At 41.4% G+C, this 27,077-nt stretch overlaps 1 protein-coding gene across 2 annotated transcripts in view; it reads right to left on the bottom strand.

The window, feature by feature from the left end:
* Positions 1-27,077, bottom strand: part of LOC129716310 (uncharacterized) — a 27,852-nt gene continuing 775 nt past the window's right edge. Inside the window, exons 2-11 of one of the 2 annotated variants that reach the window (XM_055666177.1) lie at positions 17,757-17,822; positions 15,571-17,231; positions 14,348-14,461; positions 13,351-13,489; positions 11,514-11,629; positions 10,805-10,922; positions 10,179-10,231; positions 7,071-7,203; positions 4,436-4,542; positions 1-3,441 (exon numbers count right to left, since the gene is read on the bottom strand). In XM_055666177.1, coding sequence (XP_055522152.1) covers positions 3,334-3,441; positions 4,436-4,542; positions 7,071-7,203; positions 10,179-10,231; positions 10,805-10,922; positions 11,514-11,629; positions 13,351-13,489; positions 14,348-14,350 — 777 coding nt within the window. In that variant the 5' untranslated portion in view covers positions 14,351-14,461; positions 15,571-17,231; positions 17,757-17,822 and the 3' untranslated portion in view covers positions 1-3,333. Of the gene's footprint in view, positions 3,442-4,435; positions 4,543-7,070; positions 7,204-10,178; positions 10,232-10,804; positions 10,923-11,513; positions 11,630-13,350; positions 13,490-14,347; positions 14,462-15,570; positions 17,823-27,077 lie in introns of both variants that reach the window. The other variant, XM_055666176.1, reaches the window with a different exon arrangement.

The raw sequence follows: 27,077 nt of genomic DNA on the forward strand, positions 1-27,077 counted from the left end.
CTTACAAAAGTTCATGTTATAGGAGTAGAAATAGGCCATTCGGCCCATCAAGTCTACTCCACCATTCAATCATGGCTGATCTAACTTTCCCTCTCAACCCCTTGCTCGTGCCTTCTCCCTATAACTCCCGATACCCTTACAAACCAAGAATCTACCTTCAAAATACCCAATGATTTGGCCTTTGCAGCCTTCTGTGGCAATGAATTCCACAGATTCACCAAGATCTCGCAAAATAATTCCTCCTCCTTTCCAAAGGTAGGTCCTTTTATTCTGAGGCGATGGTTTCTGTCCTGGACTCTACCACTAGTATTTATCCTTTGCCACTGAATCAACAAGCCTAGAATACCACAGAAACATAGGGAGTGTCAGATCCTGTGTAACAACTGACCTGGATTAGGGTCTGAGAAACATTTTTGCAGCATTTTGCCGGGCTCTCCCAGCAGAGCTGGGTCCCACATGATATCCAGCAATGAAATAATCCAGTGAATCTGCCGAGACTGGCCTTCAATGCTTCAGAGTGCAAAAATATAATTGTTTTTCATTTGTAATCCGTCAGTCTTTTCACACAACCCAATTTGCTGTTGCTAAGCATTTACCATTTTCAGAACAGCATACCATGTAGTCATTAGTTTCTGCTGCTGGAACATAAGGCAAGCAACCAAGTCTGTAATTCCCCAGCAATTCATCAGGATCTCCCTGCAAGGCTGGGCCCCCGCATTGCACCCAGTAATGAAGAATAGTGTAGGAAGGAGCTGCAGAAGCTGGTTTACACTGACAATAGACACAAAATGCTGGAGTAACTCAGCAGGACAGGCAGCATCTCTGGAGAGAAGACATGGGTGACGTTTCGAGACCCTTCTTCAGGCTGAGAATCAGTGTAGAAGGAGTCCAGATATATGGCGCAGAGGAGGAGCAGTGAGAGAGGATGTTGCAGAATTGGCAGAGAGAGGAGGAGAACCTCTTCAAAGTAGGAAGTGGCAGGTGCAACATCATCTGATACAGAACGTCCAAAATATCAGCATTGCGCACCCATATATCGGATGTCTGCTGGACAATGAAACCAGGCCAGGTTTTCTGTGTTGATGCCTGAATCACCCACTCCAAACCGATGTACTATGTATCCTATTTATTGGTTAGTATGTACATGGAAGCAGGTTTTCCAGAGTTGCCCTGTTCACTGGGGTGGGGTGTTAGGGGCACGATGCAGTGTAAAACATCAGAAAATTAGACTACAACTAGAAAACGATGAATTGATTGGCAACACACACCTTCCGTGCCACCACCACCTTTTCAATTGAGTCATTCTCAAAAGCCTCCTCATATTCTTGGTTTATACTCTCTAGAATTTAGAAGATTGAGAGGGGATCTTATAGAAACTTACAAAATTCTTAAGGGGTTGGACAGGCTAGATGCAGGAAGATTGTTCCCGATGTTAGGGAAGTCCAGGACAAGGGGTCACAGCTTAAGGATAAGGGGGAAATCCTTTAAAACCGAGGTGAGAAGAACTTTTTTCACACAGAGAGTGGTGAATCTCTGGAACTCTCTGCCACAGAGGGTAGTTGAGGCCAGTTCATTGGCTATATTTAAGAGGGAGTTAGATGTGGCCCTTGTGGCTATGGGGATCAGAGGGTATGGAGAGAAGGCAGGTACGGGATACTGAGTTGGATGATCAGCCATGATCATATTGAATGGCGGTGCAGGCTCGAAGGGCCGAATGGCCTACTCCTGCACCTAACTTCTATGTTTCTATGTTTCCTCGTGTGTTTCATTTTCAATGGTTTGCTTCCTGGGCGCTGGTCTGACATGTCTGGAAAGAAAACAGCAGTATAAACAGTAACACAGTAACCCCACCTTCTCAAAGAAATGTCATCGATACCAAGGGCTGGGAAGAACACAGGGCTTTCAAGGAATCTTCTCCAAGGACTTTGAAGCAGCTGCTTTCGACAGTCTGTGGATTTCTCTACAAGCGGTTTGACGGAGCCAAACTGGAAAGACCATTTCTTGAATTGGAGGAAGCAAGGGTATAGAAACTAGCAAAAATGCCAGGGGAAGAGAAGGAGGAATTATTTTTCACTCTGCAAATTATGACCTAGGTTATATTCCCTTAAAAAGTGGTAAAAAAAACTCAATGATAATATATATTTTTTAAAACAATTCAAAGGCGCATGTCAAAGAGGAAAGGGGGGAGCATTAAGTGGATAAATCGTTCAGAGCTAGTACAAGCAGAATTCTGTAATTCCACATGGTTCTTCAGATTCTATCAAGTAACAGTGGGGGCAGAATTGCTGCCTTACAGTGCCAGAGACCCAGGTTCAATCCTGACTGTAGGTGCTGTTTGTGTGGAGTTTGCAACTTCTCCCTGTTACTGCGTAGGTTTTCTCCAGGTATTCTGGTTTCCTCCCACATCCCAAAGACGTGAGGGTTTGTAGGCTATTTGGATTGGTTAAAATTGTAATTTGTCCCTCGTGTGTAGGATTGCGCTAGTGTACGGGATGATTGCTGGTCGGCGCAGACTCAGTAGGACGAAGGGCCTGTTTCCACGCTGTATCTCTAAAGTCTAAAGTAACTAACGTGTTTCTTTTAACAACCTTGGAAGAATAAGATGTCATTAGTGCGTCCAAAGACTAATGACATCTTATTTTTCCAAGGTTGCTAAAAGTGATGGGCGAAATGGATGTGCCATCCTAAAAAGGATGGTATCTCAGATATGTTTCTGGGAGTGGGCGCGTTCTTGATCGCATCAACTTTACCCTTGATGGGGTGTAGACTATCCTTGTACATCTTATGACCCAAGTACTCTACCTAGTTCTAAAAGAACTCACACTTTTGTGCCTTCACTCTTACACTGTGTGTCTCAAGGCGTGTGAGTACCACTTCCAACCTTTCATCATGTGTCTGCCTGCCAGGGGCTGAGATGAGGATGTCATCCAAGTAACACACCACACCTTCAATTCCGTCTAGAATTTGTGTCATAAACCCTTGAAAAATCCCAGGGACTGATGATATGCCAAATGGGAGCCTATTGAACTGAAACAATCCCAAATGCGTGTTGATAGTCAGCTTGGATTTAGATTCTCCCTAAACTAATCTAATCTAAAACAAAGCAAATGAAAGCCGTTGAGCCATTGGCAACAGAATGTCCTCCTTTAACCAGACGGATTCTCCTTCGTCAAGGAGTTGAATAATTTGTGGCTCTACGACACCACCCTACGGAAATTGACTGCCGTGTTTGCTACCATCATCGACACTTCAAACGTTGTTTGCTGGCCAAAGCATCAAGGGATAATCCCATTTGATCGTATGGCACAATAGAAATGCAACTGATATCCCAGTTCAAGTAGAACCAAACCTTAGCTCAGCCAATTCATTCTTGCAGGACGGATCTTGCTCTCTGCGCTCCTGCTGTGTTGATTGTTGAATGCTTTCCAGTTCTTCCTTTTCCTGCAAAATGAAAATAGTGCTCAATCTTTATACACACATGAATGCAAAACAAGATTACAACATATCTTTGCTGTGTCCATCTTGGAATCTTTTAAATTAAAAAATAAATAAATACACAGATATTTAGTCATCATATGCATCCTGAGGAACAAGTCCCACCAATGAGCAATGTCATGGCTTCATCTTTAGTACCTTGAGATTTAGTATCCTGCTCAATTTATTAATTGTTGCAAGGGCTTGTTTCCGTGCATGTCATTAGTACTCTGAAAGTGCTCTTTTAAAAAGTCCCTTTGTTTAAGGGTTCTTTAAGGGACTTTGTTTAAGCTGTCCTTGTGCAACTATCCATTGCTCTTTAAAGATGGATTTCTCATTCTCAAGGTTTAATTTGCTGTTGCTTTTGCAACAACTCCTTCAACTGATTATCCTTCAAAGACAGGATCTGGTTTAGCTCCTCCCTGTACTGAACCAACTGTGCTTTTAGCAGCGCGTTGTCAGAATTAAGGTCATCCATCTGAAGCTGTTGGGAGATATGCTGCCAATGTGATCATCGGTGCACTGGCGGCAGGTCAACCATCAATGGAGTAGTTGTTGACATCGGAAGCATTGGAGAAGTCTAACAGCTTAACTATTGCTCAGTTTACATCTTCACTTGCTGTACTTTGGCCAGAAGGTATAAAACACGAGAATGTTCTTCTGTTTGTGACAAAAGTTTTATTCCCTCATAAATAATAGTATCCTAAATATTAATAGAAACGTTTACTTCCTTGCACATGAATTCACAATATATTTGTACCAAGGAACAACAAAGTTGCTGTATTAACAACCCTTTAAATTTCCCAAATGTAGTTACTTGGTATCAAGCTAAAATGAATTCACCAATGCTCTACTAATTAACGCTCTACTAAGCGTAAAATGTTGAGTGAACTCAAGCATTAAATTTCCACCGATATATAAAATCAAAGTTTAAATTGAAAGTGTCAGACTGAGCACATACCATAAGCTTTTGGCCAGCTGTGGTCTGCGTTGTCCATCCTTGACCCTGTCCTTGTATCTGAAGATCCCCCACTTCCTCCTCAAGCTCCTGCAGTTCTGAGATCAAATCTGGATCAGAGCAGAACCAGTCATCCTCAATCAGTTTTGTGCCACAGGAAGACACGTCGTTCAGAAAGACAGCATGAACACAGACACAATATGGACTGATTGGACCCTGGTGACCGTCGCTACCTTGTGGCTTCCCCAAGTTAAGATGTTAGTTTCTGACTGGGCTAAAACACCTTGCAGCTGGCTTTAAATTTTAAAAGCTTGCAGTAACAAAGCTAAATTAACATCACTGGTATCACAGAGACAACTGTATAGATATAATTTCAGTATTTTTTCAGGAGAGGCAGATTTGTAATTTAACCTGCAAATCCATTAATAAACTGAGTGAAGCCTGGGTCGTGGCCATTTGGACAAAATGGTAAGTGTTCTACATTTGCAATTACCAATGTAAATATAGGGGAAAAAATAAATCCTTTCGCATTGAAAAATTATAAGGAAGTTTGGTTCATTTTACTTACATCAGATAATGGATGGAATAAACTATGGGTTAAAACTTAAAGTGTTCCCTTTCATTACTAAATAGTCCAAAGAGTTGTACAGCACAGAAACATGTCCTTTTCCATCCAATGTGTCTGTGCCGACTATCATGCCATCTAGTTTAACCCCACTTGCCCGTGTTAAATAAACCTCCTAGTCTTTCAGTGAAACTTGCATATTCATAAAAACTCACTCTAAAGTATGTAATAGGAAATTTAACTGCGTGTTTAATGCAGAGCTAAATGTTATAAAATGATTAGATTACTGAATTAACTAAAGAATTCAATGAAAGTATATTTTAGTTGGGGTTTATAACAATTTTGGAAAATGAGCAGTAACTTTAACTGGATTCTACTAATCATTTTAGTCATTACTAGGGCATTCATTTCATCAGGTCCCACATGGTAGGCAAGTGCAGAAGATTTGGGCACATGTAATGCAAGGTGGGCTAGCCAGTTGGATCTAAATAGGAGGCAGTGATGGAAGGATGTTTTTCTGATGGGAAATCTGTGATTATTGTGGTACCACAGGGATCACAGCTGAGATTTCCGTTGCCCGAGCGAGGAGCTTTGCCCAAGGTCATAGCAGGATATAGATGAGATGGAAAGTTGGCTGGAGCACAGACAGATAGAATTTGGGAAGTAAAAATGGTTGTAGGACAGGTCAGGGCACTGATGAATGTTGATGAATAGAGACTTAGAGGTCCAAGTCCAAAGTTCTCAAAATTTAGCAGGGCAACAGACTGGTGAAGAAAGCATATGGCATGGTTGCTGTCGTAGGTGTGGGTATGGAATATAATAGCTGGGATGTTTTATTGCAACTTTACAAAACACTAGTTAGGCCACACTTGAAGGGTTGTGTGCAGTTCCTGTCAGCACACTATGTATGAACTGCAGAGGCTGGTTTACAAAAAACAGACACAAAGTGCTGGAGTAACGCAGCATCTCCGGTAACATGGGAAGGCGGCGTTTCAGGTTGGGCCTCTTCTACAGTCTGATCAGCGATAGATTTGGAGAAAATGGAGAGAAAATTCACAAGGATGTTGCCTGGATTGGAGAACTTTAGTTATGGGGAGAAACTGGATGGATGGGGCTCTTTTTCCCTGGAGTGAGAAAGTTAAGGAGTGACTGATAGAAGTATGTAAGATTATGTGAGGCAGGGTAGAGAGCCAAAATCTTTTTTCCATGGTAGAGTTCCAAAACAAGAGAACATAAGTTTAAGGTAAGAAGAGGAAGTTGTAAAGGCGATCTGAGGGAAAGTTTATTTCTCTCCCCCGAGAGGGCTTTGGATCTGGAACTTGCTGCCAAAGGAGGCAGAATCAAATGCAATTAAAACATTTTTAAAGTAATTTTAGACAAACACGTAATAGGCAAAGCATAGAAGGAGACATTTATAATGCAGGCAAATGAGATAAGTGTAGATGGGAAACAAAAATAAGCATGGACATGGTGAGATGAAAGGCCATTCCTGTGCTGCACAACTCAGATTCTAAATACATCATCTTACTAGGCAAAATATTTTGAACCATCTGTTATCATCATAAACTAATTACGGAAACAATTCAGCATTGCTGTCAGTAATTATAAGAGCCATGAGAGGCTTAAGGGTGTAAAAGAACCAAGGACTAAACGATTCACAAATAAAAGAAAGCTTGTCGCAGCTAACAAGCAACATTTGTTCTGAACAAATGGATGGAACAAGGGGAGAAAATTCAGCCCAAACAAATTTTCAGGGTACAGAATTCACTACAGGTATTGTGCAATGGTAAAGGTTGCATAGGAAGGTGGGAATGATCAATGGCAAATCATATTCCACAGGAATTGCACATCGACACTTCTGAGCAGGGTATGTTCTAGAGTCACAGCACAATTTAGCTAGTGAAGTGCCTTTGTCTCGACTGAAATATGGACAACAGATCCCAAAATAGAGGTGCACTCAACTTTCAAGTCATCAAGATCAAATCAAGTCATTCACTTCTTAAATATTTTAAGTTAAAACAAAGTAAACGGTATGGTTCGTTTAAGAGAGAACCAGAGAGCACCACAATTTACCTTCTTTTTTTTCTTCAACTTGATTCATCTTTAATTCCATCACAGTCCACTCATTGTTGTCATGGCTCGGTGTTGGTTTATAATCCGTTTCTTGCCACTTCACCAGTTCCTCTGCAGATTCAGATTCACTTATCTACAGACACATTACACACAAAGCAACATCATCCACTCATCTAACTGGCCAATTAGATGCTTGATGCCATAAGAAACAGAAACGCTTCGGCATGATACAAGAGTAATGATTCTCTATGTTTGCCTCCGGGACATATTTAATTAACAAAATAGCAAGCTGATTTGAAGTTTAGAGTTATTCGGCAAGACGACCAGAGGTGGAATAAGCATTAAAAACGGAACATCATGGTGAAAAATATAGTTTTAAAAAGTTTACCATTTTTTATTCTCTTCTGGAAATGATGATTTCAGTGATTTTCAGATTTAAGTAAAATTATTTTAATTGTCTTTAAGATAAATGGACCTATGGGCAATGAAGCACTGACTTGTTCCTATTAATGTACACCTTCAAGACATATTGTTACGTCATTAGAATTGCAAGTTGTAGATTTGGATAATTGGAAACTTTTATTACGTTAAAAAATCAGCCCTTGAGCCTTATTCATTCTATCACATGATCATGTCTGATTTGATCTGTGATCTAAACATTTACCTAATCCCCATAACCCTCAACTTCCCGCAGTGTAAAATTCTAGCTGGCTAACCCTTGAATATACTGAATGGTTTCTCCACCCACAGCTCTGGAGGGTAAAGAACTCAAAAGATTCTCAACCATCAGAGGAGAAATGTCAAGTACTTTGGATCCGTCTTCACTGAGGAGGATACAAGCAATCTTCCTGATGTACTAGTGGCCAGAGGATCTCTGGTGACGGAGGAACTGAAGGTAATCCACATTAGGCAGGAAATGGTGTTGGGTAGATTCCCGGGGCCTGATGGTCTGCATCCCAGGGTACTTAAGAAAGTGGCTCTAGAAATCAGGACGCATTGGTGATAATTTTCCAATGTTTTATAGATTCAGGATCAGGTCCTGTAGATTGGAGGGTAGCTAATGTTATCCCTCTTTTTGAGAAAGGCGGGAGAGACAAAACAGGGAATTATATACCAGTTAGCCTGACATCGGTGGTGGGGAAGATGCTGGAGCCAATTATAAAAGATCAAATAGCGGCACATTTGGATAGCAGTAACAGGATCGGTCCAAGTTAGCATGGATTTACGAAGGGTTTCATGCTAGACTAATCTGTAATTTTTTGAGGCTGTAACTAGGAAAATGGACAAGGGAGAGCCAGTGGATATAGTATACCTGGACTTTCAGAAAGCATTTCATATAGGTCCCACATGGGGGATACCATGTGGGAAAAATTAGGGCACATGGTATTAGGGCTAGAGTGCTGACATGGATAGAAAATTGGTTGGCAGACAGGTAACAAAGAATAGGGATTAACAGGTCCCTTTCAGAATGGCAGGCAGTGACTAGTTGGGTACTGCAAGACTCTGTGCAGATATTTACAATATACATTAATGATTAAGATGAAGGGAATCAAAGTAACATTAGCAAATTTGTAGATGACACAAAGCTGGGTGGCAGTGTGAACTGTGAGGAGGATGCTTTTCAGGGTGCCGTTATCCACTTTGGTAGCAAAAACAGGAAGGGTGATTACTATCTAAATGATGTCAAGTTGGAAAAAGGAAAAGATCCGGGGGTCCTTGTTCAGCAGTCAATGAAAGTAAATATGCAGCAGGCAGTGAAGAAAGCGAATGGCATGTTGGACAACAAGAGGAGTTGAGTACAGGAGCAGAGAGGTCCTTCTGCAGTTGTATAGGGCCCCAGTGAGACCACACCTGGAGTATTATATGCAGGACATTCTTGCTATTGAAGGAGTGCAGCATAGGTTTACAAGGTTAATTCCCAGGATGCCGGGACTGTCATATACTGAGAGAATGGAGCGACTGAGCTTGTTTAGAAGGATGAGAGGGCATCTTATTGAAACAGATAAGATTATTAAGGGCTTGGACACGCTAGAGGCAGGAAACACGTTCCTGATGTTGGGGGATTCCAGAACCAGGTGCCACAGTTTAAGAATAAGGGGTAAGCCATTTAGAACGGAGATGAGGAAACACTTTTTCACATAGAGAGTTGTGAATCTGTGGAATTCTCTGCCTCAGAAGCGGTGGTGGCCGGTTCTCTAGATACTTTCAAGAGTGAGCTAGATAGGGCTCTGAAAGATAGCAGAGTCAGGGGATATGGGTAGAAAGCAGGAATGGGCTACTGATTGGGGATGATCAGCCATGATCGCATTGAATGGCGGTGCTGGCTTGAAGGGCCGAATGGCCCACTCCTGCACCTATTGCCTATTGTCTATTGCAGCTTTGAAGCCAATCCTTATCCTGAGGCTATGCCCTTTAGGTCTAGACTAAAGGACGTTCTTTTTGGAAGGAGATGAGGTACATTTCTTTACCCAGAGGGTGGTGAATCTGTGGAATTCTTTGCCACAGATGGCGGTAGAGGCCAAGTCAGTGGATATTTTTAAGGCACAGATAGATTCTTGATTAGTACAGGGGTCTGAGATTATGAGGGGAAGGTAGGAAAATGGGGTTAGGAGGGAGTAATTGATCAGCCATGATTGAATGGTGGGGTAGACTTGATGGGCCGAATGACCTAATTCTACTATTCCTTATGACCGTATAATATTAATAGGCAAGTCTGGAAATACTCTGTTGCTTCCCCAACCACACCAGCTAATTCAGTAAACTTTCTCCATGTCCAAGGTGTGTGGTAATGCATACAGAAACCATCTGGTGTGGAAGCAAATAGCACCCCTCAGATGCAAGCATCAAGCCAAAAAGTAAGGATGATGATAGAAAAGAGCAAAACCAAAATTTACTTAAATGACCCATTTTAAACAAAAAATCTGAATAAGCAACATAAAATTATTTGTAAAATGCAATGTAATTAATTAATTAGCAGGATACTTGAGACTCTTGAATCTGTGCAGAATGCGCACACTTGGAATTAAGACTGTACGTGGGGGAATTAAATGCATCACAAATTCTCCCAACCTGGGAAGCTGCTCCCTTGGTAACATGTTCTAAACCTACTTGCATGTTCTGGTATTGCTCTTCATATGTTTCCAATATTTTTTGAAGCTTCTCTGCAAGAAAACACGCATCACCATTTAAATAAAGAGAACGAGGAAGAGTCCCTGACCTGAAACATCACCCATTATTTCTCTACACAGATGCTGCATGTCCCGCTGACTTATTCCAGGTTTATGTGTCTATCTTCAGTTTAAACCAGCAACTGCAGTTCCTTTACACAAGAGAATGAAGGATCTCTAACCAAATAACCCTTCCATTCTCTATCTCCCCGTCTCTCCCCCACCCTAGTCCTCTTGCTAATTTCACCATTTATATTCCTTCATGAGCACCTCATCCCCAGCCAACAATGGACCATTGTCAGCTCCACCCCCCCCCCCCCCCCCCCCCCCCCCCCACCCCCCCCCCCCCGATCGATGCGGGCACTGCTTTATTCTGTACCTCCCCATACCTCTAATTTCCCCCTCCCTGACTCTCGGTCTGATGGAGGGTCTTGATCAGAAACAACACCTATTCGTTTCTTCAGAGATGCTGCCTGACCTGCTGACTCGAGCATTTTGTTCTATCTTCGGTGTAAATCAGCATCCCCAGTTCCTTCTTACCCAATGAAAGTCATACTATACACACACCATTTTGTGCCTCGACGTATTGTGGCCAGTTCACTTTTAGGTATAACTGGTCGTCCTCCTCTTCATAGTCAATCTCCGCATCTTTGTGCTCCAGCAGAAGCTTCTGAGCAGAAACAAGCTGGGTAGAAATAAGTTTAGTGTCAATTAAAGCCAAGGGATTTCTAATGGTCTGAAATAGCCACCATTCGAATTCTAGATTAAATATTTTGCTTTATGACTGTACAGGCAGGTAAGACTAGTGTAGATGGGGCATGTTGGTCAATGTGGGTAAGTTGGGCTGAAGGGCCTGTTTCTGAGCTGTATGACTCTCGAAATAATTTTAGCATGCATTATACTTTTAATGTGCCACTGCTGACAGCTCCATTCTACCACAACTATTTTATGATTGAATTTTCCTGCAGGCTCGCATCTATCCCATGTCACTTACTCTTCAGAAAGGGGTTCTACACGGAATGGAGTGAGCAGTGAAATGTAGGGAAGCACTCCTTCATACAGTTGAGCCCAGATTAAAAATATACAATGTACATAACTAACTATGTAACCAAAAATGTTTTAAATTGCTTCCTACAATGCTTCAACAACTCACGGTATATCAAACCATCAATTTTCCTTTTTTGAAAAGATGAAGTCATTTCATTCCAGGTAAATGGCAAACAGATCAATATTCAGTTAATCGTCATCAGGTGCAAGGGACTTATATTTGGGGTACCTGTACATTGTCCAGCTCCTCTTGGATCTGGCCGATTTTAGACAGGTATGAGGCTTCCATTGACAAAGAACTTTCCTCTGATCTTGCAGCCTCTTGGTACAGAAGCGTCACTTGTTCTTTAAGAAAGAGAAAGGAAAAAACGCCCATAATGATCTGATATTTGTTGTAAATAAAGCAATACCTCCACAGTTTGCAATTTTTTCCACTGCAGTTAATGGCAATTAGTGAAAATCATATGTTCTACTAATTACCGGCATTTGAAATCATAAAATATCCTTGAAATGCTACAATTCATTAAGCTTGAAGATTGCTCAGGCACAATGGTAATTCCATTTACATATTTATCCAATGATAAATTCCTTAACTATCACTAGTGAGAAATGATTAGAAGCTTGAATAAAGCTCCACAGAAAATGTGTCTCCTCAACATTTTGGAAATTAAGGTATAAATTTACTTAATCCCAAAATAAACAAAATGATCATTCTTCCCTGCTCCATTAAAACACTTATTTATTTTAAATTATTCCAAATGAATATCCTCTTCTGCTGCTGAATATAGTCTCTCTACCTTGTCCCTGGTTTCACCCTCACTTCCGTAAACTGTCATGCAAACACAGCTCAAGTCTCACAGAGATAAGACATTCATGGAGATAATGAAGTGTCATGGTTGCTCTGTGGCCTTCTCATTTAAAAGCTATTTGAAATTAAAATACTTTGATGTACCATTTCCGGCAAGTGCATTGTGAATGGTAAAATGTCTTCAAATTATTTTATTTAGAGATACAGCGTGGAAACAGGCCCTTCGACCCACTGTGTCTGTGCCGACCAATGATCATCGCACACTAACACTATCCTACACACACTAGGGATAATTTACCATTAACCCAAGTCAATTAACCTACAAACCTGTATGTCTTTGTAGTGTGAGGATACAGGAGCACCTGGACGAAAACCCACATGGAGAACATACAAACTCCGTACAGACAAACACCACAGTCGGGGTCAAACCCAGGTCTCTGGCGCTGAAAGGCAGCAACTCTACCGCTGCGCCACCAGGCCGCCCTTCACCATGTCATGTTTTAACTATCGGCATCCTCTGAAAATGAAAATTCAGTGATAGCGATGTTTAAAGGATTCAAGAAGAGAATGTTTTGAAAAGCATCTGTACGAATCTGTCCAAATGACTACTGTGTGTTCCTGTCAGCCATTTGGCAGACTCTTACAAATGCTTCTCAAAGAATTATTTTATTGAATCCTTTAAACATCACTATCTTCTGATCAAGGAATCTGACAAGAATACCTGAATGAAAAAAACTTAGATTACACGCTACTTTTCCTGATCACTCAATGTACCAACCCATTTACCAACCAATGAAGTATATTTTTAAGTGTGATCAGTGATAAAATATGGGAATTACAGCAACCAATTTGCATACACAAAATCTCACGAGGTTACAGGGACCAGAGAATTACACCGCAAAACAAAAATGAAGTGATGTTTTGTCATAAAATCCACTCCATTCCTCTAATGCTAGAATATTTTAGGGCAAACCTACTCCCTACCACGAGACGACAGATGTACAAATCTGCGGTAGGACCATTTATGGCCAAAAATATTAACAGGTCAACTTTGAGTAATTACCTTCCAGTTCGTTAATCTTCCATTCGCTGAAATAATTTAAAGAACCAGTTGCCTGTTCTGCAAGGGGTGCACAGAACCTGGCGTGAGGTCTTAAAAGTTGGAGATCTTTGTGAAGTTGTAAACAGCACTGATCTTTCTGTGATGTTTCTTGTGCGTGTTTCTCCCTGATTTTACAGAGCTGAGTGCTGTGTTTACCTTTGAGATTTGTTAATTCAGCTTTATGGGTCGCCCTCAAACCACAGATCTTGATATGGCTGGCGTAATCTTCAGCGTAATACTTGTTGTCCAGGTCCTCATTCTTATCTTCAAGCTTTCTTACATCTTCAACTAACTCCTAAAAAAATTAAAAAGTAGCCAAATTAAACGAAAAAGACTTTCGGGAGCCTGTTCCACTTAGGCGTTTTGTCACCGGTCTGCACTGGCTATAACCTACGGGAACCTTCGACCTCCTGGCAACCCATTAGGACCTATGGCACGGGAATTCTCGCTACTCTCCATGTTGAAAAAAGGATCCATAAGGATGCCGCGATGGGTTCTCAGAATGCTGGAACTCCTCACGTCCATGAAGGTGACTTTCCAACAACCACCTGCGAACATGTGACGATCATGTGACGACGGCATAGTCTCCTGCAGTCACCTAAAAAAGTCACCTGTGGGACAGTCCCATTAAGCCTAGAATAATGCAGCTTTCTAAAGTAACATTAAATGAATGAAATGAATAAGCCAAGCAGATAAGCAAGAAAAGTTGAAGCTGTCAAAATGGATTTGTCAAGTAGTCATCAAAATTAAAACAGTTATCTAAGGTCACGTGATAGAAGCAGAATTAGGCCAATTGGCCCATCAAATCTCCTGCGCCATCCAATCATCTATCTCTTCCTCCTGTTCTACTCCCTTCATCTCTGACACCGCACTAAACATGAATCTATCTATCTCTGCCTTAAAAATATCCACTGACGTCCTACACAGCCTTCTGTGGCAATGAATTCTACAGAATTCTACTGACGCAGCGCCGGCTGTAGCTCTGCAGACCGCGGCTTCAGCAAATCAGAGCGCTCCCCTCCGGCGAGCCCTGGCGATGACTCACTAGCACCACGCCCGCCGCTGAAGTAATAGAGATGACGCTGTAATAGAAGTAATACACCGCCGCCCTGTAATTAGAGATTCACACAGCAGCAAACAATGATTTCCTTACCATTATCACACAATTCTTCCTTTCCAGCTTTGTCTGCAGTACTTTCACGTGTTCTGTTGTTTCTCGCAGTTCCTCTTCCCTTTCCCAGAGTTTTTCGTTGAAGTCTTCCAGCAACTAAGGAAGTTAACAAGTGATTAAAACCTCCTAACAGTGATAAAAACTGGGCAACATAGTATGGAAATCACACACACGCAACATTTGTAATTCAAGTGCGCCAATAGTTAGGTCTTCAATTCTGCCTTGTTATTAAGACATTAAAATTAAAATTATCATTAATGAAATCAGGGGATGAAATCATTAATTTGCATTCAATGGTTCTTATTCAACTGAGTTACTCCAGCACTTCTATCTTTGGTATAAACCAGCACCTGCAGTTGTTTGTTTTAACATTCTGCAGGAATACCGATTCAGACCATCAGGTCTGTTCTGCCTTTCATTAAGATCATCAATGACCTAATGTATACATTCACCCAGTTTATCATGAATCAATCCCCACTATCTTGAAAATATTCTACGAGCCTGCATTGTCTACACTTTGACAAACATAGTTGCAAACACGCATGCCATTGTCAGAGAACCAAAAATGCAAATGCATTAAATGGGCAACCGCATATTTCAGTCTAAAGAAATCCCTCCTAATCTCCTTTAAATCTGAGGCTATGAACTCTACTCCTAGACTCTCCCACTAGTGGATGGGAAAAAGAAGAACAACTAAAATGTTGTGTCCCAGTCGCACAGGAGGCCTGGTCCCATTCCCCAACACAATCGTAGCATTAAGCAGGATCGTTTTTGATCAAATTTAATTACATAGCAGAGAGGAAGTGGTCAAGATGAGAGTTTTAGTAACATATATGGAATAGAATAGATGGAAGATAGATATAATCGGTAGTGACGCTGTTGCATTATAATCAAGAGTTCATGTGTTGTTGGCATCTTAAATAGCAGATCTCTTCTGATCTTGATCAGGGCTCAAAAAATTGGTCGCACAGACCAGCAATGCCAACAACCTGTCATAACCAGAATGGCAATGTTGCAATGAAAAAAAGAATGGGAAGATTTATACAAAAGAAAATCTTCACATTTTTTCATATTTACAGATTTATTTCCAAGAGGCTCCCTTCCATTTTTATTTCACTGCCAGTTACAACAGAATCCCTTAGCCGGTTGCAGAGATCTTTCCCTGAAATAGACATTCACACAGCAGCAAACAATGATGTCCTTACCGCTAGATCCCGATTATTCCTATTAAGCTTTTTCTGCAACACATCGACAAGTTGCGTCTTTTCCAATAATGCTTCTTCGTTTTCACGGAGTTTTACCTTGAGGTCTTCCAGTAACTGAGAAAGTTAACTTGATTAATACCTCCTAACAATGATAAAAACTGGGCAACATAGAATGGAAATCACACACACGCAACATTTGTAATTCAAGAGCACCAATTCTTCAATTCCACCTTGTTATTAAGATATTAAAATTATCATAATGAAATCACGGGATGAAATTATTAATTTACATTCAATGGTTTAATGGTCCTTTATTGTCACATGCACTGAGGTACAGTAAAATTTGATTTACCACAGTCATACCAAAAAAGCAACAAGACACAAAACTACATAAAGATTAAACATAAACAGCCACCACAGCGGTGTGTGAGAATCTCTAGGGCACCCAGCATAGGCGGAGACCCACAGCCATCAGTTCAATGTCCAGGCTACACACATGCTCCTTCACCGACCGCTGTACTCTCTCTGCATTCCCTGTCCGCCCAAAGTCAGAAAGCCGTCCGCACTCGCACCAGACTCCAAGATCACTGCACTCACGGCAATCCCTCCGAGTCTTGTATTCTTTTATAGTTTACTCGATATGTGACAATTAACTAAACTAAATCCCATCTGCATCTTCTCCTGTACAATTTCATCTTTGCTATTATATACTAACAGGAAGCACTCCTCGACAATTTGAGCAATTTTCTGGCACCATTCCTTTGGCAAGGGAAGACTGAAAACATTTAGTCAGAACCTCAGCTGTTCCCACCCTTGCTTCTTTTAACTGGCTGGGAAACATTTCTGCCGGACCTGATGGACATTTCTGCCGGGCCTGCCGAACCAGCCAACGTTGCTTATAAGGGACCTTTATTGTTCAATTAACATTGGAATGTCGTAAACCATGTAACTAATTTGAAAATAGTAAATATGTGATAATGTACAAATTAACTACTTGAAATTTTGGGGTAAAGACTGGAAAAGTCACCCTGGAAAACACATTTCTTTCTCTAAAATTTGCCAAAATAAAATATTTCACATCCACCTGAGACACCAAACACGATTTAATTTAACATTTAATTTGAAAGTTGCCACTTCAGCTGCAGCATTCTCTCAGTATTGTACTGGAAACATCAGGCATGACTTTCTGCTTAAATCATTTGAGTATGACTTTTCAATAACATTTTGTAGTCTATTTTGAAGTACAACCTTCTAAACCAAGTGTGAAGTCATTCTTTCAATTTCCTTGAAAAGATCCGACACACGACGTGAAACGGTTTAACAATAGTCTTTGCTTTAGAAAATAAGAGGCATTGTTAATTGTTATTGTTAAAAAGAAAACTTGCAATATTTTGGACTGAATTTTCAGGCTTTAAAGTGAAATCCAACTGCAGAAATGCAAACACAAAGTACACAGATCACTGTAATAGCTCACTCAGTGAGGGTAACAAATATTCAACTGGAATTGATGTTACCTTAAGGTGTTCATCTCTCACTTGTAGCTGGGTCTCTTTGTCCGGATATTGGTCTATGAGCTGCACTACCAGCTGTTCATACTGAGCCAGCTGCTCAGATAAACCAGCCACCAAATACTTACCTGTAGTAGACCTGCAGCTCAGTGCCTGCAGAATAATTGGTCACTATTAATAACTGCATCATAGTGAATCAGACTTTAGAGAAAAACAGTATTGAAATATTCAGTGACTTGAGAAGTGCATTAATATGGAATGCATGAAAGCCAATGCATGTTTTAAACAAACGCGCCGCCGACTGGAACATGCTGGACTCGCCCCACAGGCCTCCCAGGGGACCGAGGTGAAGCCGGATGGCGAGGTCTGCCTGGGCTGAGGGAACCTAAGCAGTGGCGGTGATGGAAGCCTCAGCAGCAACGGCAGCTTCGGCGGTGGCGGGAGCCTCAGCGGCAACGGGAGCCTCAGTGGCAACGGGATCCTCAGCGGCAGTGGGGCTTCATGATCGACCCGCAATCATCGTTCAATGAGAGTGGGGGGAGGGGGCGGGGGGCTAGGGGAAGACAATGGGAACCGGGCGTGAGGGGACTGCCGTGAAGAACAATGGGACTCCGGCGATAATACAAATACAAATTTTGTAAATGCAATGCAACAACAGGAAATTACAAAAATACTTACCTCCGATGATGCAAGGGACTCTTCAATTCCACAAATGCACCTCCACATGATTCTAATTTAAAGTGGCTGCAAAATAACCAAAATAATAATTAAATAGAATTGGTACAGAGCAGACAAGCAGAGAAGATTAGTTTAACTGGGCACCATCCGTGGCACGGACATTGTGGGCCAAAGGGCCTGTTCCTGTGCTGTACTGTTCTATGGTCTATGCTCTTGAGTTTACGTTTAGTTTGTTGTCACGTGTACCGAGGTACAGTGTAAAGCTTTTGTTGCGTGCAGACCAGTCAGCAGAAGGACAATACACGTTTGCAATCGACCCATTTACAGCGCAAGATAAACCCAGCAAAGTCTGATCAAGGATAGTCCAAGGGTCATCAAAGAGGTAGATAATAGTTCAGTGTAGCACTTCCTTATCATTGGATTGGCAATTCTCGCAGATTATGTGTCTATAAACTGACTCAAAAGCAAATCCTGCTCTATTCTCAAAGTAACTAAAACTCAAAACAAAGAAAACAATGGAATTTGCACTCATAAAATGAGCAGCACAATGGCGCAGCCGGTAGAGCTACTACCTCACAGCACCAGAAACCTTGGTTCAATACGGACATTGGGTACAGTGGAGTTTGAGTGACTGTGTGGGTTTCCTCCGGGTGTTCCGGTTTCCTCCCACATCCCAAACACATGCAGCTTTTTAGGTTCCGTAAATGGCCTCCATAAAATTGCCACTAATGTGTAGGGAGTGTTTGAAAAAGGGGAAAAACATAGTGTATCTCTGGGTAATAGAACCCGCGTGATTGACGGGAGGGAGGAGTCACTGAGCACGGGCGGGTGTTCTATTGGCAGTGTTTTTGCTGTAACTATCAGTAACTGTCAGTCCAGCACCCACACTTGTGGAAGCCACCTTGTAAATTTGGTTCCACTCTCGTTGGCTCGTTGTTTCATTAAAATAAAACAATTCAAGCCAACTTACCGTCTCTGTCTCGCCAAAATAGCCGGTTTTGGGACATAAGACAATAAAACATGCTTGACAATAAAACACTCTTGAACCAGTATGAATGTCGAGACCAACTGGCGCCTGAGCAAGGCGATCCTTTGCGTGCTGTTCTGCATCTGCATGCAGACTGTAAGAGGTCTGCTGACATCGATTACAATCATTCCACTCTAAAATATTTATTTACCCTTCACCTGTACACTGTGGATGGTTTGATTGCAATCATGTATAGGCTTTCCTTTACCTGCAGCATGCAATTTCAAGCTTTTCATATGACAATGAACAACTAAACTAAAATCGGTGATCGATGGTCACCATAGAATCACTGGTCTGAAGCGTCTGATTCATGTTGTATCTCTAAACCAAGAGCTTGTGAAATTCCTTAATTTCTTTGCTTATGTGATGGAAATCACTTGGAAAACATATGTAATTTTGTGCACACGTCTCCCCTATAAAATGTCCTAAAACATTTGGCTTCCCACACTCATACAGATATACAGGAGTGAACATCTTATGTAAATCAGCACTACACAAGGTAAGTGGAAAAGAAAATTACAATACCTGTATCGATCCAAATGTCACAATAAATAAAGAAAATTTGATGGTCTTTCCCCAAGAGGACAATTTCCAGATTGAATTTAGCCTTCTGATGACACAAAGAAGGCTATTGTCTACTGCAAGGGGAATTGATTGCAAAAGACACGCAGTTTCTGCGGATAGTCGTAACACTTTCCCTGAAAGATCTTTTAAAGGAAAGGTCTCAGAATGTAAAGATGTTAGGAATACCAAGCTGTTCGGGTTAAGTTTGTTCAACTGATAATTGAAATGTGATAAGCCGTGTTCTCTTCTCACTGTTACCACAGTAGACGCAGAAGTGTGAATGTCCCACACTCCCAGTTCAAAAAAAGCTACTGTCCCATCAGGTTGTTGAACTGACCTAACGTTACCACAGCAACGGAACATTACAGACCATCTCTTGGCAACAATGCATTGTTTCATTTTCTGGATTCCATTTTATAGACAATAGACGATGTCATATGACAATTACCTGAATGGTGCAGGAGCAGGTCATTTGGCCCTTTGAGCCTGCACCACCATTCACTGTGATCATGGTTGATCATCCACAATCAGTATCCCCTTCCTGCCTTCTCCCCATAGGATAGAATATAGATTATTGGAGGTGTTTCAGTTTGTTCCTGTATCCAAATAATTTAACACATCAAATTCCTTTAGTCCACTGGAACTAGATCACCAAACTTCAGAGATTTCCTGCTTCTATCGCCATAATCTCCAAGCACTATGTCATTAATCCTAACATCGATTTCTTTCATTTCCTACCTTCCACACATATAGAAACCTAATAGCCCTGTCCCACAGTGCGAGTTCATTCCAAGAGCTCTCCCGAGTTAAAAAAAAATCAAACTCATGGTAAGCACGGAGAATGAACGTAGCGGGTACGTCGGAGCTCGGGGACGTATCTTAGCGCTAATGGCAGGTACTCAGGAAGACTCGCTAACGGCAGGTAATGCACGGGAAGACTCGTGAAGATTTTTCAACATGCTGAAAAATGTCCACGAGAGCCCCGAGTACCGACGATTGGCCAGTATCGTAAATCTCCGAGTTCGAATCAGGGCAAACTCGGGAGAACTCATGGAATGAACTCGTACCGTGGGACAGGGCTTTAATTGTGCCCTCCATTGTAGAGATAGAACTGAACAGCATTTAATTATTCTGCAATTTATTTGTTTCCAACCAGGGTTTCTAACCAAGAGACTTATTTTTGTTTTCAATTACATTTCATCAGAACTGGAAGCTATAAAACAAGCTTATATTTCTCACTTTTTCCCAGTTCTCATGAAATGTTGTTGACCTGAGATGTGAACTATGTTCCTCTCGCCACAAATGAAAGTGAGTAGCTCCAACATTTTCTGCTTCTCTGCAGCAATCAGGCTATTAAACAATACAACCTCCAAATAAGATCTGAACTACATCGACTTCAGAGCAGCGGTTTCGTTTTTTTTTTTGCACTATTATTGTTTGTTGGCTAATTTTATGTTTGTGTACATATGCAAATGTATATATGTGTGTGAGAGAGAGCGAGAGAGAGAGAGAGATCCCACATAGGAGATGCTCCATCGTCCTCTGAGGCAGAGAATTCCACAGACTCACAACTCACTGTGAGAAAAAGTGTTTCCTCGTCTGTGTTCTAAATGCTTTGCCCCTTATTCTTAAACTGTGGCTCCTGGTTCTGGACTTCCCCAACATTGGGAACATTTTTCCTGCCTCCAGCGTGTCCAAACTTTAATAATGTTATATGCTTCAATAAAATACCCTCTCATCCTTCTAAACTCCAGAGTATACAAGCCCAGCCGCTCCATTCACTCAGCATATGACAGTCCTGCCATCCCGAGAATTATCCTTGTAAATCTATGACACAATGCTGGGTGGAAGTGTGAACTGTGAGGATACTATGGTCCCCTAATTTGAGAAAGGAAATTCTTGCTGCTGAGGGACTGCAGCATAGATTTACAAGGTTAATTCCCGGGATGGCGGGATTGTCATATGCTGAGAGAATGGAGTGGCTGGGATTGTATACTCTGTAGTTTAGAAGGATGAGAGTGGATCTGGTAGGGAATTGAAGAATACAGTTGAACAGAGGGATCTGGGTATAACCGTGCATAGTTCCTTGAAGGTGGAATCTCATATAGATAGGGTGGTAAAGTAAGCTTTTGGTATGCTAGCCTTTATAAATCAGAGCATTGAGTATAGAAGCTGGGATGTAATGTTAAAATTGTACAAGGCATTGGTGAGACCAAATCTGGAGTATGGTGTAAAATTTTGGTCGCCCAATTATAGGAAGGATGTCAACAAAATAGAGAGAGTACAGAGGAGATTTACTAGAATGTTGCCTGGGTTTCAACAACTAAGTTACAGAGATAGGTTGAATAAGTTAGGTCTTTATTCTCTGGAGCGCAGAAGGTTAAGGGGGGACCTGATAGAGGTCTTTAAAATGATGAGAGGGATAGACAGAGTTGATGTGGACAAGCTTTTTCCTTTGAGAATAGGGAAGATTCAAACAAGAGGACATGACTTCAGAATTAAGGGACAGAAGTTTAGGGGTAATATGAGGGGGAACTTCTTTACTCAGAGAGTGGTAGCGGTGTGGAATGAGCTTCCAGTGGAAGTGGTGGAGGCAGGTTCATTGGTATCATTTAAAAATAAATTGGATAGGCATATGGATGAGAAGGGAATGGAATGAGGGTTATGGTATGAGTGCAGGCAGGTGGGACTAAGGGGAAAAAAATTTTGTTCGGCATGGACTTGTAGGGCCGAGATGGCCTGTTTCCGTGCTGTAATTGTTATATGGTTATATGGTTATCTTATTGAAACATATAAGATTATTAAAGGTTCGGACACGCTAGAGGCAGGAAACATATTCCCGATATTGGGGGAGTCCAGAACTAGTGGCCACAGTTTAAGAATAAGGAGTAAGCCATTTAGAACGGAGACAAGGAAACACTTTTTCTCAGAGAGTTGTGAGTCTGTGGAATTCTCTGCCTCAGAGGACGATGGAGATGGTTCTCTGAATTCTTTCAAGAGAGAGCTAGATAGGGCTCTTAAAGCTAGCAGAGTCATGTGATATGGGGAGAAGGCAGGAACAGGGTACTGATTGGGGTTGAACAGCCTTGATCACATTGAATGGCAGTGCTGGCTCGAAGGGCCGAATGGCCTACTCCTGCACTTATTGTCTATTGTCTCAGCAGGATAGACAGCATTTCTGGAGGGAAGGAATTGGTTACGTTTCAGCTTGAGACCCTTCTTCACACATATCAAGAGTCAAGAGTGTTTTATTGTCATATGTCCCAGATAGGACAATGAAATTCTTACTTGCTGCAGCACAACATAATACATAATGGGAGAAGAAGAAAAAATTCAGTGTGTGTATGCACATGCACACATACTCAATAAATAGCGAATATAGTGCAATAATAGTAATAGTTTGTTGCAGTTCAGAGCTTATTTGTTGTCGTGTTTAATAGCCTGATGGCTGTAGGGAAGAAACTGTTCCTGAACTTGGACCTTAGTTTTCAGACTCCTGTACCTTCTTCCCGATGGCAATGGTGAAATGAGTGTGTGGCCAGGATGGGTCTTTGATGTTGTTGGCTGCCTTTCTGTGGCAGCGACCTCAAGTCAAGTCAAGTCAAGTTTATTTGTCACATACACATACGAGATGTGCAGTGAAATGAAAGTGGCAATGCTCGTGGAACAACAAAACAACCAAACAAATTATAAACACAATCATAACACACATATTATTTTACGTAATAAATAATAGAAGGAAAAACGTTCTGTACAGTTAGTCCCTGGTGAGAAAGGCGTTTACAGTCCGAATTGCCTCTGGGAAGAAACTCCTTCTCAGCCTCTCCGTTCTCACTGCATGGCAACGGAGGCGTTTGCCTGACCGTAGCGGCTGGAACAGTCCGTTGCAGGGGTGGAAGGGGTCTCTCATAATTTTGTTTGCTCTGGAGTTGCACCTCTTGTTGTATAGTTCCTGCAGGGGGGTGAGTGAAGTTCCCATAGTGCGTTCGGCCGAACGCACTACTCTCTGCAGAGCCTTCTTGTCCTTGGCAGAGCAATTCCCGAACCAGATGGTAATGTTCCCGGACAAGATGCTTTCCACCGCTGCTGCGTAGAAGCACTGGAGGATCCTCAGAGACACTCTGAATTTCCGCAATTGCCTCGATAGATCCCTCCGATGGTGCGGAGGTCAGAGCCAGTGATGGCCTGGGCAGTGTTTACAACTTTTTGATTCCCTCTCCTGGCAATCACTGCCATAGAAACATAGAAATTAGGTGCAGGAGTAGGCCATTCGGCCCTTCGAGCCTGCACCGCCATTCAATATGATCATGGCTGATCATCCAACTCAGTATCCCGTACCTGCCTTCTCTCCATACCCCCTGATCCCCTTAGCCATAAGGGCCACATCTAACTCCCTCTTAAATATAGCCAATGAACTGGCCTCAACTACCCTCTGTGGCAGAGAGTTCCAGAGATTCACCACTCTCTGTGTGAAAAAAGTTCTTCTCATCTCGGTTTTAAAGGATTTCCCCCTTATCCTTAAGCTGTGACCCCTTGTCCTGGACTTCCCCAACATCGGGAATAATCTTGAAGGCCACGCCCCTTCTGGTGGGAGGGACTATAAAACCCGGAAGTGTGGGCGTGGCTCAGTCTATCTGCAAGATGGCGAGGGAGAGGTCACAACTCTCTGTCTGAGCTGGGAAACTACAGAACACTGTAAGTCTGCAATGTACTTGAATAAATGATTTGCTATCCCTTAATGAACATGAAATTAGTTGTTTGGCCTGTCCTGTGCTTGAAACATCAATGGCAATGGAAATGAAGTGAAAATACCATCAATTGTTTGTCTTCGCCTGCCCTGTGCTTGAAACTACAATGGCAATGGAAATGAAATGAAAATGCCATCAATTGTTTGTCTTCGCCTGCCCTGTGCTTGAAACTGCAATGGCAATGGAAGTGAAATGAAAATGCAATGAGCTATTCAGCCTGCCCTGAGCTTGAATCTGCAATGCAATTGGAAATGAAATGAAATTAGATGTTTGCCCTGCCTGAAACCACTAATTCGGCCCACAGGGCCCCTAATAGTCGAGGAAACTAGTCCCTATAGCCCCAAATGCCCTTATTAGCCCAGGAGGAGCATTTTGGCCCAAAAGGCCCGTGCCAGGCCAGGAAAAGTACAGAAAAGTTGCCTTTCACTGAGAAGCTGCTCAGATCTTTTTTAAAGAGCTCATTCGGCCCATCAGGCATGTACTAGCCCAGGCTCATCAGTAAGTATTGTCCCTGCAAGTATTAAAACTCACCCCAGTATTTTTCTCCCTCCCTTCATTTGAGATCCAGGCCAGGATATTGTTTCCTCCTTCATTGCTGTGATTAATATTAAAGTTCTGATCTTGAGAATATCACATTTTTGAATTTTTTAAGCAGTCTGGGTGTTTATTACTATTTCCGTCACAACGGTTAATTTTGTAATTAGCTACTTAATTAGGTAATTAACTAATTATATACTTTAATTTCAGTCCATCAAAGTAAGATGCATCATATTTGTTTCAGAATGCTTCAATCTATAATAACTGAACATTTTATTCAGTTCTCTTAATTTTTATTAAAGTTATGGGCTTTTATGTCAATTGACTGTCCTTGATCACAGCTTGTGTGTTAAATTAATGGAAAAGCAATAGGGAACAAGATGCTAATTTCTGAGTATGGAAATGACCATAACTTGTTTTAATACTGAAGATACGAAAGTGAATTAGGCATCAAGTTTTTTTGTGCTTTATCTGATGAGATAAATTACGGACTTGATTTTTTAAATCTCAAAATGTTTTAAAGGCAAAGGCAAAGTTTATTTGTATAGCACCATTGGTGCAAACAGCAATTCAAGGTGCTTTACAGGAAAGAAAAAATAAAATAGTCAATAATTAAAAATTGCAAAATAAGCACTACGTCAAATGTATGAAAAATAAAACAACGTCAATGAAACAATAAAACGATTTTAAAAAGCACATAAAAGGGTTAAAATTAGACGGTTAAGATTACCTGCATGTTGGGTTGTGGAAAAGCTATAGTAAACAACAGTGTTTTTAGGCCTGATTTAAATGCGCTTACAGTCTGTGCACACCTCAGGTGTTCAGGGAGCTTGTTCCACAGGTGTGGAGCATAAAAACCGAATGCTGCTTCAGCCTTTTTAGTTCTGACCCTGGGAACACAGAGTAAACCTGTCCCTGAAGACCTGAGGAGTCTAGGCGCCTCATATACAACAAGTAGGTCAGAGATGTATTTTGGACCTAGACCATTCAGTGCCTTGTAGGTCAGTAACAGAATTTTAAAATCTATCCTCTTACACACAGGGAGCCAGTGCAAAGATTTAAGGACAGGTGTAATGTGGTCCATTTTCTTGGTGTTGGTTAAGACTCTGGCAGCGGCATTTTGGATAAGCTGCAGTTGTTTAATTGATTTTTTATTGAGACCTGTAAAGATGCCATTACACTAATCTAACCTATTAAAAATATATGCATGAACAAGTTTTTCAGTGTCTTCTTTGGACAGAAATTCCTTGATTCTTGCAATAGTTTTTAGATGGTAATAGACTTTATATGGCTGTTAAAATTTAAATCCGAGTTCATAACTACACCAAGGTCTCTGGTTTGTCTGTGGTTTTCAGTGCAATTGAGTCGAGTTGAGCACTCACCTCTAGCCTTATTTTTTTGGGACCAAAGACAATCATTTCTGTCTTATTTGCATTGAGCTGGAGGAAGTTCTGGTTCATCCACTCATTGACATGTAACATTCCTACTGACTGACTGACTGACCCTAATCCTAATCCTAACCACAGCTCTACATTTGTTATTTATCATTTTTATTTAACAGTTCACATCATAACTTTATAAAGATAAATCAACTCTAAAACAAGATGATCAGCAAGGTTAGCATTCCCTTTATTCCTTGGAAACAATGCTATTGTTTTGATGTAATTCGGAGGAAGCCATGATCCCAGAGTGTTCGCTACCTAGCGACAATGAAACAAAGGGAGTGAATGGTCAATTGGCATCTGATCTCAATGTCAAAGGTGCTTTGATTGGACAATTACTACTCGGAAAACTGGAGGCTTTTCTCATATTTTTTTTAATATGCAGGTTTTGGTCTTGACGAGTTTCAGGTATGAATTCTATAATATTTTTACACAATATGTTAAAAATTCAGGTAGTTACGTCACAAACTTAAACAAAAAAGCACTTTGGCTCACAGCCTAAAACAGGGAATTATAGTGGGGAAGATGTTATAGCAGTGCATCTGGAAAGCAGTAACAGGATCGGTCAAAGCCAGCATGGATTTATATAGGGGAAATCTTCCTTGACTAATCTTCTGGAATTTTTGAGGATGTAACAAGTAGAATGGATAAGGGAGAGCCAGTGGATGTGGTGTATTTGGACTTTCAAAAAGTCTTTGACAAGGTCCCACACAAGAGATTAGTATGCAAAATAAGAGCACATGCTATTGGGGGTAGGGTATTGACATGGATAGAGAACTGGTTCGCAGACAGAATGCAAAGAGTAGGAATTACCAGGTCCTTTACATAATGACACACAGTGACTAAAACTCAGTGCTGGGACCCAAGTTATTTACAATATAAATGATTTAGATAAGATAATTAAATGTGACATCTCCAAGTTTGCAGATGACACAAAGCTGGGTGGCAGCATGAGCTGCGATGAGGATGCTATGAGGCTGCAGGGTGACTTGGATTGGTTGGG

This window comes from Leucoraja erinacea, unplaced genomic scaffold (assembly GCF_028641065.1).
Source record: "Leucoraja erinacea ecotype New England unplaced genomic scaffold, Leri_hhj_1 Leri_206S, whole genome shotgun sequence".
Lineage (NCBI taxonomy): Eukaryota > Metazoa > Chordata > Chondrichthyes > Rajiformes > Rajidae > Leucoraja > Leucoraja erinaceus.